The sequence below is a fragment of the Halichoeres trimaculatus genome, unplaced genomic scaffold (genome assembly GCF_033239565.1).
Source record: "Halichoeres trimaculatus isolate MK-OKI-2021-1 unplaced genomic scaffold, fHalTri1.1 fHalTri1_scaffold_12, whole genome shotgun sequence".
Lineage (NCBI taxonomy): Eukaryota > Metazoa > Chordata > Actinopteri > Labriformes > Labridae > Halichoeres > Halichoeres trimaculatus.
In genome coordinates, this window is record NW_027437190.1 from 5220378 (window position 1) to 5237395 (window position 17018).

Consider the following 17018-nt stretch of genomic DNA (forward strand, 5'->3'; position numbering starts at 1 on the left):
TGGGGCACCCTAAATCAAAAGTCTGGACACACCCCTGTGAAACAGCAGAAAACATAGTAGGGCCAGAATACACACGTGAATTGAGCATCTTAGACAACGGTTGTATTAAAACCTACTGTGTGTGTGATATATTGCCTTCATATACTGGTATAGAAACCTAACAGAATATTAGGAAGGGAGACAGATTGAAAAAAGCCAAATTACTTTTTGCCCTCAGGTGTGCTCTGAACTACATAAAATTTAGTGTCGCTCTAGATTGATCAAACCAAAAAACACACGGTAGAAAATTTGTGTGTGTGTGTGTTTGACTGTGTGGGTGAAGGGCTGAGAGGAAACCAGCAGCATATGTGGTCAATTCCGGATCTTTCCAGCAGAGCCTGACCCGGGGCAACCTCAGACTGAGCCTGGATCTCGTCTGATTCTTTTAGGAGGGTGTTTGTATCTTTGTGTACATAATGGCTGTGAGTGTAATGATTGAAGTTATCCTACTGAGACGAGGATAGCTCTGCTTTTAAATAGTTCAAGGGAAACACCTGGATGTAATAGCACAATCTCAACATCTGGGCTTCAGCTAAACACTGCTATCAGATGTAATTCAGAAAAATGAACGTACCCGTAGAATTATGACAGGCATTAACTCTATCAGAGAAACGTTACAACACCTGGTCATAAATGATATGACACGCTGAAGTCAGTGCAGAACATCATGCAAATGAACTTCATGTTGTATTTTAGCAAAGGTTTATAAACATGTCAAACAAATCTTACGTGTGATTAAGGGCAGAGTTTCCACAGAACACATTGAAAGGCCCATTTCATGCTGTACAGAGCCAACAGGGAGATCCATCACATCAAGTTTAAAACTAATAAAGGACTCCCCGGCTGCTTCACCAGGTTCAACTGCTCAACTGCTTGTCAACACTAACATCTAATCAGCCAGTCATATGCATCAGAAAGCAGAAGAAAGGGGGTTTAAGGAACTTTGAACATGGCATGGTTGTTGGTGTGGCTATTTGACAAATTGCTGAACTACTGGGATTTTCACCCACAACCATCTCTAAGGTTTACAGAGAATGGTCCCAACAAGAGAAATTTCCTTACATGTTACATGCCCAACCTTGAAGCAGACAGGCTACAGGAGCAGAGGACCACACTGGGTGACCCTCCTGTCAGCAAATAACAAGAAACTGAGGCTGCAATTTACACAGGCTCACCAATTTGGACAATAGAAGACTGAAAAATGTTGGTCTGAGGAGTTTCTGGTTATAAAAACATTTATGCAGCTTATGTAATTATAATCACGTACTGTTGTGAGTTTTGACTATGCTGCCTCTTCAGGCCATATAGACATCTTTTTTTATTCTGTGTATGTCCTATGTGTTACTATGGTTATATTATCTAAGTGGCAGATTTCAGCCGTTAGCAGCCTGAAGCATGTCAGTGCTAACTGGTGCTAGGTCCAATGTTCCCTCTGAGCTGAAGAGAAAGAGGCGAGGACAATGTGCTGCTAAGAAAGACACTGACCTGTCCTTCCATCCGTTGTAATGGAGAATGGAAGATCTAATTCCATTAAGATGGAGAAACCAGGTGTCCTGACCCAACACCAGGGGAAAACCAAAGGGCAGAGTAGCATCATGGCTAAAAGAACTAGCCCAGGACACAAACGCTACATTGAAAGGATTTCACCTTCCGTGAGCGGACAGGATACAAGAAAGTGAGATTGAACAGACTGAATATGAAGTCCAGCTCAGTCCTGGACCCTGTGGAGGTGGAGGCTAGCTGGAGAATTATGGACAGGTTGTCGTCTCTGATGGACTTTGTTTCTAGTCCACACAAATTATATTATTCTATTTATATATATATATTCTTAAATTTTTGCATGGTATACTTTCTTGCTGTGACTCTGAGTTTTCCCTCAGGATTGATAAAGTACACTGTCTTATCTTGTCTTCTAAGAAACTGAACTGTAATAGATGACCTGGGTTTTACCCTGTACTTAAACTCAAAAAGCTCCTAATTTTTTTATTACTATTCTTTTTCTGTAGGAAATCAATCACACTCTAGGGAGAAGACACTTATATAAACACCATATAAATCTGAGAGACAGAAATGCACTCCTGTGTTAGACAACTCAGTGAATACATATTAATAAACAAATGAAGAAGTGTGATACATTTTAAGCATCAAGAGCAGCACCTGACAAAATACACAGTGTGTCACCGCGCTGACTGAAACCTACAACTCTAAACACTCACACCATCAGTGCAGTGAGACACCTGTGCCAAAGATATGCACACATCTGTAATTTTCACTACGAAGGATGGGCTTATCTGTATCCTGGCTTTTTATTTTTTTAAAGAGGTGATTTTGGGGACTCTCTTTGCAACTGCTTCTTTAACCAGCAATGTCACACACCATTTGGAGAACAAGTAAATAATGTTGACTGAGAAAGGATTAAAAACCCTAACAGACAAAAAATTCCTGAAGTAAATTTTCTCTTTTCCTCTTTGAATTTAACTACAAATGAGAAAAGTTGCATCTTTTAAAACCAAATTGTGTGAAAGGAAAAGCTGCTTTGGTATGAAGAGGCTGGAGCTCCAAATACTAGGTCCTGGTCTAGAGAGAATGAGGAGGCTGTGTCCTGTGAGTGTTCCCCAGTGTTATGAGATTGTATGAGTCAGTTGGTCTGTGTGTTCTTGCATGGTTTGTGTGTGTGTGTATTTGTGTGTGTATGATCCCACCTGGTCCATTGAGGAAATCTTTGATATTCAGACAGAGCAGAGGGGGAGGGATGCCTGTTTTACAGTCCACCTCTCCTGCTACTGTCTGCAACCAAAACACGTTGTAATCCAGAGACTCTGGCAGAGACTTCCCTGGGTCTGTTCAGAGATCAGAACACAGAAAAGACAAATGAGACACAAAGAACAGAAGAGAGCATAAAGACAGGAGTCTGAAAACAAAACGCAAAAAAGAAAAGTTGTTCCCTCACCCAGACACTTGTAGTCAGATGCCACTCCTCTCAAAGCCACGTCGAACACAGACAGCTCCATCCTCTGCTTGCGGTGATGACAGCTGAGCAGAGCAGAGGGCTGCATCACCTGGAGGTACAGGAGGGGCTCCAGTAACTGGTCCCCTGCCCCTCTCCGGCCCGGCTGCCTCACGATGGTCACACCGAGTGCTTGACGGGCTGAGGAGCGGCTGGGATTTGGGAGGCCCTCCAGGGCGAGAGGGGTTCTTCTCGGCAGAGGAGAGGCCGGCTGGGAGGTGTTGCTGTTGAGGATGTCCTCGGCTGTCAGACCAGCAAGAGAAACCGGTGCAGCTGGAGCCGGTTCTGGGGTTGGAGAGGCAGAGGCTGGAGAGGTCTCAGAGTGGACTTCAGGCTGGTTGAGGGCACTTCTTCCTGCCTGCTGTAGAGAGACAGAGCCATCCAGGACTTCATCAAACCCCGGTTTAAAGACTTGGATACAATAAGAAGAATCAGATTTTAAACATCCTATGAAAGTTTTTTACACTCTTTGATTAGCAAACAGAATTTGGAGGAATTGGCTGTTCCATATCTTTTATCTTCAGTTAGCAGCTGGGAAAGAAGTGTTGGGCTTTCATGTCCCATAACTACCCACTAACCATAAACTATCCCTTGTATCGACGACTATCATGTCCCTGACCCTTAAAAATCGGATGAGTTTTTTTTACCTTTTCCACAGATTCCTTCTCAGGGGTGTGTAGAGTTTCAATCACTGACTGGAGAGACTTTGGTGAACTGGTGCATGCATAGGTCATGATGGACAGCCTACTGGCAGTCAGAAAGATGTCAAAAGGAATGAAGTTCAGGTTCTTGGTGATGGTGGACTTGTGGGAAGGTCTAGCAATGCAGTGGTGGCTGGCCCCGCTCTGCTGCTCGATCTGGATGATGCGGATGCGGGTACTGTCGCTGCCAAAGCCGCTGTCCTGCCCGGTGCCGCTGTGACGGGAGGAGAAGTCAGCTCCTGCCACTGCGTCTCGACTGCCACGCTTCTGCTGGGACGGATGCACCTGATCACAAAGAGAGGAGAAGCTGAGGTTACACTGGTGCTGGGGATAACACACCAAAATTAGCAGCAGCTGGCAGGTGTGTTTTACTGTTTTTTATTGATGTGAGATAAATCTGCTCCATCATGAAGTGCTCAACCTCAACGAGCACTGGACTTGTAATTCACACAAACTGATGATTGCATTTCAGATTTGAATGTTTTTGCACAGGGAATCTACTTTTCCTTACTTAATGGGCAGCACTGTTTCTTAAGTACTCTGAGTAAACAGGTTTGAATAAATGACGTGTTTTAATTTCTATAAGGGAACAACTAAAGGTTGACTTGTTGTTCTTGTGATTCATGTAAAATAAACTGACCTGCAGCAAGAACACAAAACCAAACTTCATTCAAAAACAGAAGCACCATAAAGCAACTGAAACTCATCCCATTATTTCAGATGTGTTATACAATGTTTGATGCCAACCCTACACACATATACTATACTTAGGCACAGGCAGGAAAACACTAATTTCAACTTGTGCAATAACTGAAATAACTAAAACTGAGATATGGTGTCTTCAGAAGAGACAAATCAAAAATGATTAGGAACAGTTTTTATCCAGACCTCAAAGGCTCTTTGAGAACTATCTGTGTGGCACTGATCACAGTCACACCTGTGGCCACAAACTGCAGTGTTTTGGATTTTTAGAGTTCTATTTTCTGGCTTGTTATTCCCTTAACTAGAGTGTATAGGACAGTGGATAGAGCAGGAAACAGGTGTGAGGCTGGATTTGATCCTGGGCCCCCCTCTTGAGGGTGAACTTCAAGGGGTGAGACCGAGACCACTCGGCCATTTGTGCTCCAATCTGTTGTGTTTTTTATGGAATACAAATTATTTTTTCTGATCAGCACCATAAACTACTGTTGTCAAAATGTGACTTTCACCAAGGAGTGTGTTAGTTTTGAAGCAAATGAATGGAGAGCAGATCTTTTTAGCACTACTTTTCTTTGTTGTGACAAGGTAATTCATATATTTGTAGTTATGCAGAGCGATTGTTTGAAATGTGACAACAAGCAAATTTTGTAAGCTCAGTTCATACGGTAGTTTAGTAGCTGGCTATAGCGAAGCTGACCGCCCAGTGCTCTAAGACGTGTCTGTAAGAGTAATGTAAAGTAAAGTGAATCCTGCTTACGTCCTGCCAGTCATCTACCAAGCAGGGCTAACGTAACCTCACTCTTCATTTTATTGATAGACTCTCAAGTTTGAACAGACCACTGCAGAATAACTGCTGACTGTGGGTTGGAATGAACATTTGCACAAATAGATTAGCTCCTGTGTTAGCCTGTAGCTCATTCTCTATCTCTCTCCTGTTTATCTTTCTTCTGCTCTTCTGTCCTTTTTCTGTCAGACAGTTAGGCTCCAGGGTCCACCATTACTACAAAATTAGGGATGGGTACCAAATTAGGTACTTTTATAGGTAACGGCCGAATCCTGTCAAAAGTACCAGGTACTGATTCACATAAGATCAAAAGGTACCATGTTTAGGTACCCAAATGCATCCTTGTGACCTGACATGAACACAACATTTCAAAGTTGTATACTGAAGAATAAATATGTTAAATTGAAAAAAAAAAAAATCTTATTTAACAAATTGATATTTATTTTACCACATAAACACAAAAAAGTACAGAAAATTGGTACTATTGAGCACCGGAACCGATTGCCAGGTACCAGGAATCGGTACCATATCGTTTCGAATGTGTAAGGTTCCCATCCCTGTACAAAATACATTCAAGAAATGTTTTTCCTCAGGAAGAAGGACAGTTCTTGTTTCAAACTTATTTAACTTACTTCATTCTGCTGGAATTTAGATGTCTCTCTGGACTGATAATCTCATTTTAGATTTTGGATTATGAACAAGCAAACATAAAAAAGTGAGACAATTTTAAGATCACTTCCTCTTCACAAAACCTTTAACTTTGCAGCAGGATCCAAACCGAGCAACGTCAATGACTGAAACAACAGACGAACAAAAACATCATCTGGTTGAAGGCATGCTCTGGTAGTTTCTCTGAGGCTGTTTCATCATTGTTGGACATAAAGGCCTCACCCTAACAATAAAAATGTTTTGATGCAGTCCTGTGTATTATGCTGCTCAAACTGATGCTTGAGTCTAAGAAGCTGACTTTAGGAGACTTGGCATTGACAAAAAGTTGCTGGGTTGAAATCCAAAATGGAAACAGGCATCTTTATTCTGCTACCAAAGCAGACCTCCTCAAGACGAGCTATAAAGACGCCTCAGCTGCTCCCAAAGGACTGGGATGAAAAAAAAAACAGTCATTAAAGAAATACCAGTGACCAAACAGGAAATTACTGCACATGATTAAGACAAACAGATTTAAAACATAAAATCAGAATATCTCTACACTGGCACCGCCCTTCTCTCATACAACAGAGAAAAAAGACGAAGAGAAAAGAGCACAATCTGAAGTGTTTAATCACTGTCTCACATAGGTTTAACACTCCACATGGAGTTTGAGGCTTACCATTGTGTTATAAAAACACTTATGATGGACAATCATCCTTTTCCACAATGTTGGCCCATTTTTGTGGCCTTGAATGTTTCTTATCCTGGTTAATGGGCATGATGTCGGTCTGAATTAGCTACCGCTGTCCTTTGAGACATGATTATGATGAAGTGGAAAACAAGAGAAACACAGAAAACAGACCAAAGGTATAACGTCCCATCCTCTCCCACCCCGCTCTGCTTCAACCTGCACATGGTTGCTATTACAGCATGTTCCCCAAGCCGCCCCACCCCCCTCCACCGCTCCTTCCCACCCACTCCATGAGAGTTTTAAATGTATATTATTGCTGTGGCAGAGATAGTGTTTCAAGACCTCCAGGCAAATACTAAACCCACTGGCAGCAGATTAGACAGAATACTTTACTTATTAGATATTTCCTATTCTAAACAATGTCATCAAAGGCTAAGAACAAGAGCCATATAAAACGCTGCAGTGTGCCTGCCCGCCTGCCTGTTCTGGTCTGTCCAGGCTCATGTGCGGGGCTTCCACAGGATCAGCCTTGCCAGATCCCTCTCCTTTCCCTGGCCTAATGAGGACAGGATGTGCACTTCTTTTCTGTAGAAACACAAGATTTTCCGAGCAAGGGGGAGAGAAGAGGGCAGAAAAAGGCCTGGACCTGTCTCCATGTGTGTTGTGTTAAGCAGGTCAAACTTCGATTGAAGTAAGAAGGAACTTTAGAGATGTTCAGAGAAAGAAAATGTCCCTTCAAAGTGGTTCGGCGTGAAGGAAGGGACAAATAAATTGCACAGGAGCTGAGAAAAGCAAGAACAAAGCAGCAGACAGTCTTGGTACGTGTCCGTTTCACTACACATGTATTTACATTTACAAACAGCACGCTTTCTCTTTAACCAATAAGATTGTTCATCCAGAGCAGTATGGTACGCATTTCCTGGCGTTCACCTTTCTGTTTGGGTGCCACACATATCGATCTGAAAGAATCGTCACTTCCTGTGTGACAGCAGCTGCTGTATTTCTCCTGGCAGCACACAGACTTCTGTGAAACAAAGCTTGATTGTTCTTTCTATCTAAGAGCTACATGTCAATCAAAAAGGAGACAAATTTCTGGATGTCTTCTGTCATTGCTCTTTGTTTTTCTTCTTCTTTGGATTTATTAACGGGGTACACCGTGTTGCTGCTGTTGCATCACACTGTTATGTAGCTGATGCAGCTATTAGCATCCAGCTGACATGCCGCCTACCAGAAGGGGCACGGTTGGCTGTGGTCACGCAAACAGGATCAGGCTTTACTCATCCCGACCCGTACCAAACTGTACTGATCCATACCAGACCACTTGGTGGAAACTAGGGATGTACCGATAGATATACTGATCCTGGTATCCGGTATCGGTATATCTATGCCCCTCAAAGCTGGATCAGTATCAGAGAGAAGGGGCCAATCCATGCAACTTGCTCTATGCCTTTTTTTACCGGCGCTCTTCGCTACTTGATTTGGAAAGGTTTATCTGATGCACTTTCTTTGTTTTTGGCTGTGTTACCAGTCTACAGGGTATAAAAGTTTACAATTTAATAGTCATTTTTGTACATGCTGAAGCCCTTTGCCTAAAACATTACCAGTCTTATCTCACAGTAGGGCATGCAGGTTATCATTTAACACTGGTATCAGATCGGTATCTGTATTGTTGATATCCTAATCCCAGGTATCAGCATAGTTTTGGAACCACAAAAACTGGATCAGTGCATCCCCAGTGGAAACAGGTCTTAAGGTAACGCTGAGCAATACAGGCAGACACATCAGGCTGTAGGTGCCCCCCCATATGTTAATGGTTGAATGTGACAAACATTTATCATTTTTCTTTGATATGTAGTGTATTTAGTGGCTGCATGGTGGTGCAACAGAAGAAGGTCACTGGTTCAATTCCCAACTTGGCTGGTGGGCCTTTCTGTGTGGAGTTTGCATGTTCCCCCCATGCATTTGTGGGTTCTGTACGGGTCCTCTGGCTTCCTCCCACTGTCCAAAAACATGCTCATCAGGTTAATTGATCACTCTAAATTGTCCCCAGGTGTCAGTGTGTGAGAAAAGTTGTCTGACTCTGTGTCAGCCCTGTGATTGGCTGGCGACCAGTCCAGGGTGTATCCCGCCTCTCGCCCAATAACAGCTGGGATAGGCTCCAGCCACCCATGACCCTGAACAGGATAAGCTGTTCATAAAATGAATGAATGTTGTGTATTTAAAGGTGCCACATTACAAAAAAAATCCACTTTTACATGGTTAACTAACAAAAAAATGTGGCCCCGGCACGTCTACAACTCCAGATATGAAAAAAAAATCCATCTTCTCCCACTTTCTGAAATCAATACCAAACTGTACTGATCCATACTGGACCGCTTGGTGGAAACAGGGCCAAAGGCTAAGAAGGGTCCTCATGAGCACACTTCAAGAGTATATTCAGATGAGCTACCATGAAAACAACTAAAGTCAAAAACCTTTCATAAACATTTATTCATTGATACTTCTGAACTTGTGCATGCTCTAGTGTGTTTGTGGAGAGCGGTGACTTTCCCAGGGTTTGATCTCAGCCTTAAAGCCTTCCTGTGTTTCTGGGCTAAGTTATATCCCCATAGCGCTTACTCACTGAAAATAGGAGGCAGATAAAAAGTGAACTCTGTGGTGTATATGCTTTAACATTTTGCCAATTTATTCACTGACAGAGGGTAATAAATTCAGGACACAAACATGCAGTGTAGCTGCAGCTCTGGTCCCAGCTGAAATCCCCTTTTCCAACAATTACTTTGTATTACATTATATAATAGCAGCAATGAAGCGCTGTTTCCAGTTCCCAATGCAATCTTCCTCTGGTTGTAGTTGATCATGAATGTGTTACTACACACACTAGAACACGAACTCTCCCAAACCCCCATCGGCCAATCATGAGGTCATTCCCTGAGAGTCTCTAGGCAGAACATTCTGGAAAAATGGAGAATAATCCCCAAAGTGTGAAATCATAAGTCTCCCAAGTGCCAATCATATCGTAGTGCATCTGTACGGCTTCTGAACCCCGCTGCTGTCAGAGTAACTCAAAACAGCTTGGCCAGAGGAAGTCTAATACGAGGAAGCAAATGTCACATCATCCTCATGCCACCCGTTCACACTGTTGGTGGAGTAGTTCAATACGACAACACAACTTTTACATCCGAGAGCCGCGTATGCTGCTGATTCTTTCCAGATGATGGGAAAGTAGGTAGCAATTACGGTTCAGAGACACAAAAAAGAAAGAAAAATAGATGGGTGAGTAAAGAAATGTGTGGAAATGACAGGAAATAAAATAACACAGTGAAGGTCACAAAGAACAGACCTGGTTTGATCTCATCCGTCTTTTTGAAACGTGAGGTTGACTACTTTTTGAGCACAGTATGTTAGTGAGTAAAAAGGTGATCACACATTTTCCCATGTCTATTTTTATCTCCAGAAGAATGACTTTTTAACCATTTGAAGTCATGTGACTTGCCCTTTTTGAGCAAGCTACTTTCTTGTAAAACGCCTGTAAGGAATTACCTTCTGTATCTTGACTCCATCAGAGTTTACAGGTTAGGCCCCTGCCGCGCGCTCCACTATTGTTTACAAAAAACCCATTAAGCTGATACCAGGCCTCCTTTTTGTGCTGAACACAGAAATACCTTTTCTTAGTCCAGAAATGAGTAATAACAATACTTAAGCAACCACTATAAAGGCTGCAATCCATTCTCTCATTTTCTTACAGAAAACAGAGGGAGGAAGACATTAATAATATGAAGTCAGCGCTCTCAGTACACCATAAGAGTGATCACACAGCGAAAAATGGCATCAAAGACAGACATTGAATACAGTCAACTTTGTTTCAGTAACAAAGGCAACCTGCTTTGCACTTCAACTGAACCACAACAAGGAAGCATGGAAGGTCGTGACCCTGGGTCTTGGATGGCTGGTGCTTCAGAGAGGCTGTCAACTGTATTTTAAACACAGAACACTGGAAAGCTTAGGGTGCACGGAGCGGCCAGTTTAACAAGCTCCCTCCATCCTAAAGCTGGTGGGTGGGTGGGTTTGTCCTCCAGGAGTTAACTGGATGTTTCTCAGAGGAGCAGGGGAGACAATATGCTTCTCAGTTCTCTTCCCACAACTCGAAGGCCTCAAAGCCTCACTCCACAGCCTCTCAGGCCACGCTTCAGGTCGAGTTGATAGATACGATGTGAGAATACTTTAGTTACCATGTTAGACAATGTTTTTCCCCCCTCGTACTTTACATGAGGGGGAAAAGGAAACATCCGTGTAATAGTAATAATTTATGTATGATGACATTCCCAAAGCAGCAGAAAGACTTTCCATCAAAAAGACCTACTGGAGGAGAAATGAGGTGAGGAGAGGGCTGAGTGTCATGGCTGGTCTGAGCAGAGAAATGCCTGTGAAACATCTAAACCACAAAACAAAGGGAACGGTCGTAGACAAACTTATGTGTGTGTGGAGGAGGTGTTTGAAGAGGCCGAGCTCAAAATCAAAGATGCAAAATGATAAAGAGGGAAAAGAACATTGTAAGAAAAAAAAGGCTTTATTTGGCTGTTAAAAGACTGTGACCCCCAAAGACGGACGTCTTTAGGTTTTAAAGAGGTCATCCATTCTCTCAATGCATTGGCGGGAAATGTTTAAAGTGAAAGATGCTGAGAGGAGGATCTGTTTTAATTGGACTGCCTCGCCACCTTCTGGCCCAGAGTCTTACACACACTGTCGTTAAGATGTGACTTTTAACCAGGCGTGTGTTTGTTTTGGAACAAATTTTCTTTGTTCAAGTCAACTTTTTACTGAATACAACGTGACGAGGTAAGGTATTTATCAGTACAGTTATGTTGCCCTGTTGTTTGAAGAATGGCATCTAGCAAACATTGTTAATTTGTACTATACATCGGTAGCTCACTTTATGTAGTGCTATCGGCAGCCCTGTGCTCTAACGTATCTGTAGGCTAACGTGTCTACAATCAAACTGTCAGTCCGTACAGTAGTTTAGTAGCCTTCCATTTGTAGCACTACTGGCAGCCCGGTGCTCTAAGACATGTCTGTAAGGTTAGTGAATCCTGGTTATGTCCTGCCAGTCATCTACCAATCAGAGCTAACGTAACCTCACTCTTCATTTTATTGATAGACTCTCAAGTTTGAACAGACCACTGCAGAATAACTGCTGACTGTGGATTGGAGTCAACATTAACATAAACAGTTTAGCTTCTGTGTTAGCCTTTAGCTCGTGCTCTGTCTCTCTCCTGTTTATCTTTCTTCTACTCTTCTGTTCTTTTTCTGTCTGACAGTCTCCAGTGTCCTAACCTGACACACCAGACGGACTGTTTCATATATCCGCCACGGAAATATTTCACAAGTTGATCTGGGTAGCAGCTCTTCCAATGTGTTTTCAGAGGCGGGACTTTAAAATAAATCCGCTGCTGGTGGATTGGTCTCACCACAGACCAATCCACATCAAGCCACAGCATGACGTAGCTTATGTGAGCCGATGCTTTTAAGAAACAATAGATGAACAACTGCTGAATCATGAGAAACAGCTGTGAAAAAGGCGTTAGACGACAGCTTCCGTTTTTATAAATTTAACTTAAGAATCAAAGGAACGCTGACAAGTACGAAAGTCTGCTGACGTCACGTCTGCTCCCACAGCTCCCGCCTCTCTTCCCTGGTTGGGTGGGTTAGAATTTATTCGAGTGAAATCTTTGGGCATTGGAGCCTTTCAAGATGGACCTGCAGGAGGTTACCAGTGTCCACCATCACTACAAAATTAATCACAGAAATTGTTTTCAGTAGAAAAAAACACAGATCTCTCTTCTCTCTACTAAACTTTGTCAGCCAGCGTGGTGTTGACATAGAGACTTAGACGTGTTGTAAATCAATCCAGTCTTGCTCAACCTGATCGGGAAGCTACGCAGCTAAGCATTTCAAAATAATGTATATTGATGCTGATAATCTCATTTTAAAGTGTGGATTACTGAGAAACTCCTCACTGCTCTATAAGTATGATCCTACTTATACTTCTGTTTAAGAATAGATAAATAGGTTATGCCCTTAATGTCTCACACACTATTTTACTTTGGGATTGTTGTGTCGAGCAATGCCATTAGCCAACTGGATTATGTGTTTTAATGATTAAGTAAACCATCATAGAACATAAATTGTGTTATTTGGGTGTTGGTCAGGGAGAAAAACACAACTTTGATACTGAAAGTTTAGGGAATTAAGGCCTTTTGCAACCAAAATAAGCAAAAAGGAACAAAGCACATTTAATTCAAGTAATAAAGTTTAGAGAATTAATGGGATAAGTGAGATTATTATGGGGTTTTTTTTCTTAACCAGGCTGTAATCATGTTTATTTCTGCTGTAAATCTTATTTTTTGGCTTGGTGTGTCAGTGGTTTCTGGCCTTGTTCTGAAAGAACTCTAAAGCAGAATCTCAAAGAACTGTAGTTTTCATATATTTTCACACAGGCTTCATTTCTCATGACCGGAGGAGACTCGTGTTTGCCCTGTCAGGCATGTCCTCACAACTTTTGTTTGCCCTGGGCATCAGAGGTAACCCTGCTCTAGTCCTGAAAATAACTTAGGGATCCTTTAAAAAGTAATCACAAGATGTGATGTCAGAGCTCTGACACTCAGCAGCCTTCAGTGTTTTAATCAACATGTAATATGTGAGCTCATCCAGTTCGGCTGGCTTCCCTTTGTGGGACTCCAGATCTGAAAAGGAACTTGCCAAACCCGTCATGCCCTGCTCATGAGCTTTGCCAACCAAGAATGATTGCTAGGGTTTAACAGACACACCACCTTTAAGGTTAAACAGGAAATCAGTGCTGCAGTCACCCTTGCCAGTTTAACTGATCTAAAGCAAACCCCTGTCTCAGATCCACTGTTCATGGCCTCTGTTTGGAGTGTGGATTATACTTTGAGTGGATTATTACCCCAACTATTCAAACCCACAGGATGCAAAGTCGATGCATCTGCTACTGAAGGCAGTGCTCAAAATGCTAGAAGACTATATTTTAGATTAACACCATGAGTGTGCTAGTGAAAACAAACACAGGGGGAAAGTGGCTCGGCTATCATGATGTAAGCATTCAGGAATGATACACAGACTCTCTCTGCTTATCCGACATAATGTCTTGGCTGAAAACAGATGCTGCTGAAAGGATATTATGAGAAAACGCTTCCAACATTAATGATTAACAAGATATCAGCATCATGGCAAACAGCACAGGGACAGTTAAGACGTTTAATTTTTTATTATTAAGTCAGTATGGGGCTTGAGCTGGATTGAGAACTTGGCAGAATGATTGTGACTGATGAATGACCCGTGATTTTTTTATGTAGCTCAAAAATATCTATACTAACCTCTTAGCATATAACTGCACGGACAACTGACTCCAGATCCTCAGAGTTTTATGTGTCAACTGAAACATTTAAGATGAAGGCCAGATTTTAAGAAGTGTGTGATTGAAAGGCATGTTTCAGAGAGAGTGAAGGTGGATGTTAGACAGAGACCAGCTCAAGTTTGAATTGATTGATTTCATCCTGGCCTCTGTTTTCTGACAAATTTCATCAGACTTTTTTTTGTAGTATTTTATCCTCTCTTCCATCCCATTTGTTCCAGTTGGCTCTGATTATCCATCTCCTTATGATTCTTTTTTTTTTGTTATTTATCCATCTTTACCCCCTGGGTCAGGATCTTCATCACAAGTAAATCGTCTCTGATTGACAGCTGTGTTTGTGGCTTGGTTCTTCAGTCTTAAGTCAGTTCTTTGTAATGGCCTTCTTTTCAATCTAAGAGGAGGATTTTGACCAGGTCTTGGTCTTCTGTTCACACAGTTACAAGATCTGGGGATTACATCTCCCAACACTCCACAGATCTGACTGAACATCAGTACCGGAAGGTCAAATTTTGTGCATTTCCAGAAGAAGTTTGTGTGTAGTTTGGTTCCACATAGTTACACAGGTTAAGTACCAAATTGATTTAACTTTTAGTGTTATAAAATAAAAGATTTGATTTTCCTTTCCTTCCTTTTGCTTTTCTGTGTATTTTAGAGATTTCAGAAGGGGTGATTTCCCTAGAGTCAAAGCCCCCAAAAGACCGTCTGATGGTGATAATGGCTACTGAAAGTTGCTGTTTGACAGTGAGGATGTTCTAAGTAAAATTTGGTCAGAGGTGTCCAGCTCAGAGGGAAAAATACCTGAATTTAAATTTAAAGGTACTCTTCTTCACTGTCTTTAGGGCTGCCCTGTCATTCAGACTTTTATGATGGAAGTTCATGACAGTTTTGTCATGGTTTGTGTTTTGGGTTTTGGATTTTCTTTTGTATCTTGAGTTTTTGAGTTGTTCTATTTGATTCTTGTCTTGTGTTTCTTGTGTTAATCTTAGTTATTCTTAATGACTGTTTTTTGTGTATCTTGTTTTTGTCTATAGTTCTTGATCCTTGTGGTTCTGGTTTGGTTCTTCTCTTGTGGAGGTCTTTTGAGATTCTGTTTTGGGGGATTTTCCTTGATTCTGTCTTGAGTCTCCCTGAGTTGGTTTCGTTCTCCTTGAGTTTTCCTTCAGTAAGGTTGCCCCTCATGCGTTTCACCTGTGTCTTGTGTCTGATTGGTCTCCTTTCTGTACAGTCTTTGTTTTTTTTTTTTGTGTGTGTGTTCCTTTGTCAGTTCATTGTTTGCTGTTGTGCTGTGTGTTGTGTGTTGCTGTCACTAGTTTCCTCGTGTTCCTGTGCTTCCTCCTGATTCTTTGTACGTTTTTCTAGAGCTTTTGTTGAGTTCAGTTTTTGGATTCATTGTTGAGTTTTGGACTTTTGACTTTAGTTCATTTTTAGAAGGGGAGAAAGGCATAGACACCTTCTTGCCTGTAAAATATAGCTTTAAAACTATTTTATTTCCAGATTCCTTGTTAAGAGGTTTGATTAATTTATTTTTACTTTTGTTAAAAAATAAAAATATAATAAAATAAAAATAAAAAAGATTAAGAATAAATAAACTAATAATAATAATAATAATAATAATAATAATAATAATAATAAGAAGAAGAAGAAGAAATAACAAGCCACGTGTCACGATTCATTGTTTCATTACTTGAGGGACTAAAGAGCCCTGTCTTAAGCCCCTGTAGTTGTATCTTATAACAAGGAAAAATTATATATCACTTTAACTCCACTGTCTTACACCATACTTTTGTTCTGCTTTTTCTTTCTTTTCTTGTTGTTTATTATTGTTCTAATCAGTCAAATGTGTGAAAAAAAATCACAAAAAAGCACTTATTTAAGAGTTAAGACCTTGGTTTGCTGAGATAAAACAAGGGAACAGGGACTTCAGTAACTTTCCTGTATGTTTGGGTCTTACAGATAAATAATGAGAGAACTCCTCATTCAGCCAGAGCCTCAAAAAGAACGACAAAAAGGAAGAAGCCTGAAAACGAACAGGTACAAGACTGAGGAGATCACAAACAGTTTGTGGATTATAAAATACCTCGCTTAAGTGAGGAAACCAATTTAAAACTCATCAGCTGTGACTCACTGTTAACAAAATAGTCACCATATTAATCGTTCTGTCCTGACCTGTCAAATTCAAAGTTCAGTTACTGCTCCAACAGACACATGAACATAAACTGATTTAAGCCTCTGACAGCAGACTGTGGTTTTGACCAAAACCAACGTGCTACCTGTTCAATTTCTATTTGATTAACTCAAGAGGCTCAAAGACCAAAAGGCTGTTTTAGCATGCACACACACACACACACACACACACACACACACACACACACACACACACACACACACACACACACACACACACACACACACACACACACACACACACACACACACACACACACACACACACACACACCGATGCTGGCAAAGGGGGGGGATTTCATACTCTGCAGGAGAAACAAGTAACTTGCAGTGAAAAAAACGGTAAACTGAAAATGGACAGACTGGTATGTATGAATTCTCACTGTAGGTGAATTTTTCCACGGTGTGATCACTAAAAACATGAAAACATATAATTGTCTGGGTGTTTTCAGTTTAAATGGACTGTGTTTGTCTGCTGTTGTGACTGAGATGCAGATCATAATACATTTATTGACCAGCTCAAGCAGAAATCCAGTGACTTTCAAAGAGTTACATACTCTTTCTTTCAACTCAACATGTTTTTACACATTCAAACCGATGTATGCTCCTCAATGTGTTAGCCTGACCATCTGAGTAACAGTGAGCCAAGCCCTCACCTGTTATTCTGGGTGGAATCCTGCTTACACAGGTGCAGGGGGAACACATTTCCTGTCTCACCTTTAAAAGAAAACAAAACACAACCTGTGCTTTTTATTAAAAAGACAAGCAGAGAGAGCACTCATCTCTCCTCTTCACCTGAGCTGAGCAGATTCCCCAGTTGAAGGTGGAGGCCT

At 41.5% G+C, this 17018-nt stretch overlaps 1 protein-coding gene across 3 annotated transcripts in view; it reads right to left on the reverse strand.

Annotated features, from left to right (window-relative positions):
• Positions 1-17018, reverse strand: part of vps13b (vacuolar protein sorting 13 homolog B) — a 411975-nt gene that overhangs the window by 124789 nt on the left and 270168 nt on the right. For 2 of the 3 annotated variants that reach the window (XM_074682782.1, XM_074682784.1), the window contains 3 exons: positions 3694-4032; positions 2990-3407; positions 2742-2879 (listed from right to left, as the gene is read on the reverse strand). In XM_074682782.1, the coding sequence (XP_074538883.1) occupies positions 2742-2879; positions 2990-3407; positions 3694-4032 (895 nt within the window). The remainder of the gene's footprint in view (positions 1-2741; positions 2880-2989; positions 3408-3693; positions 4033-17018) is intronic. The other variant, XM_074682783.1, reaches the window with a different exon arrangement.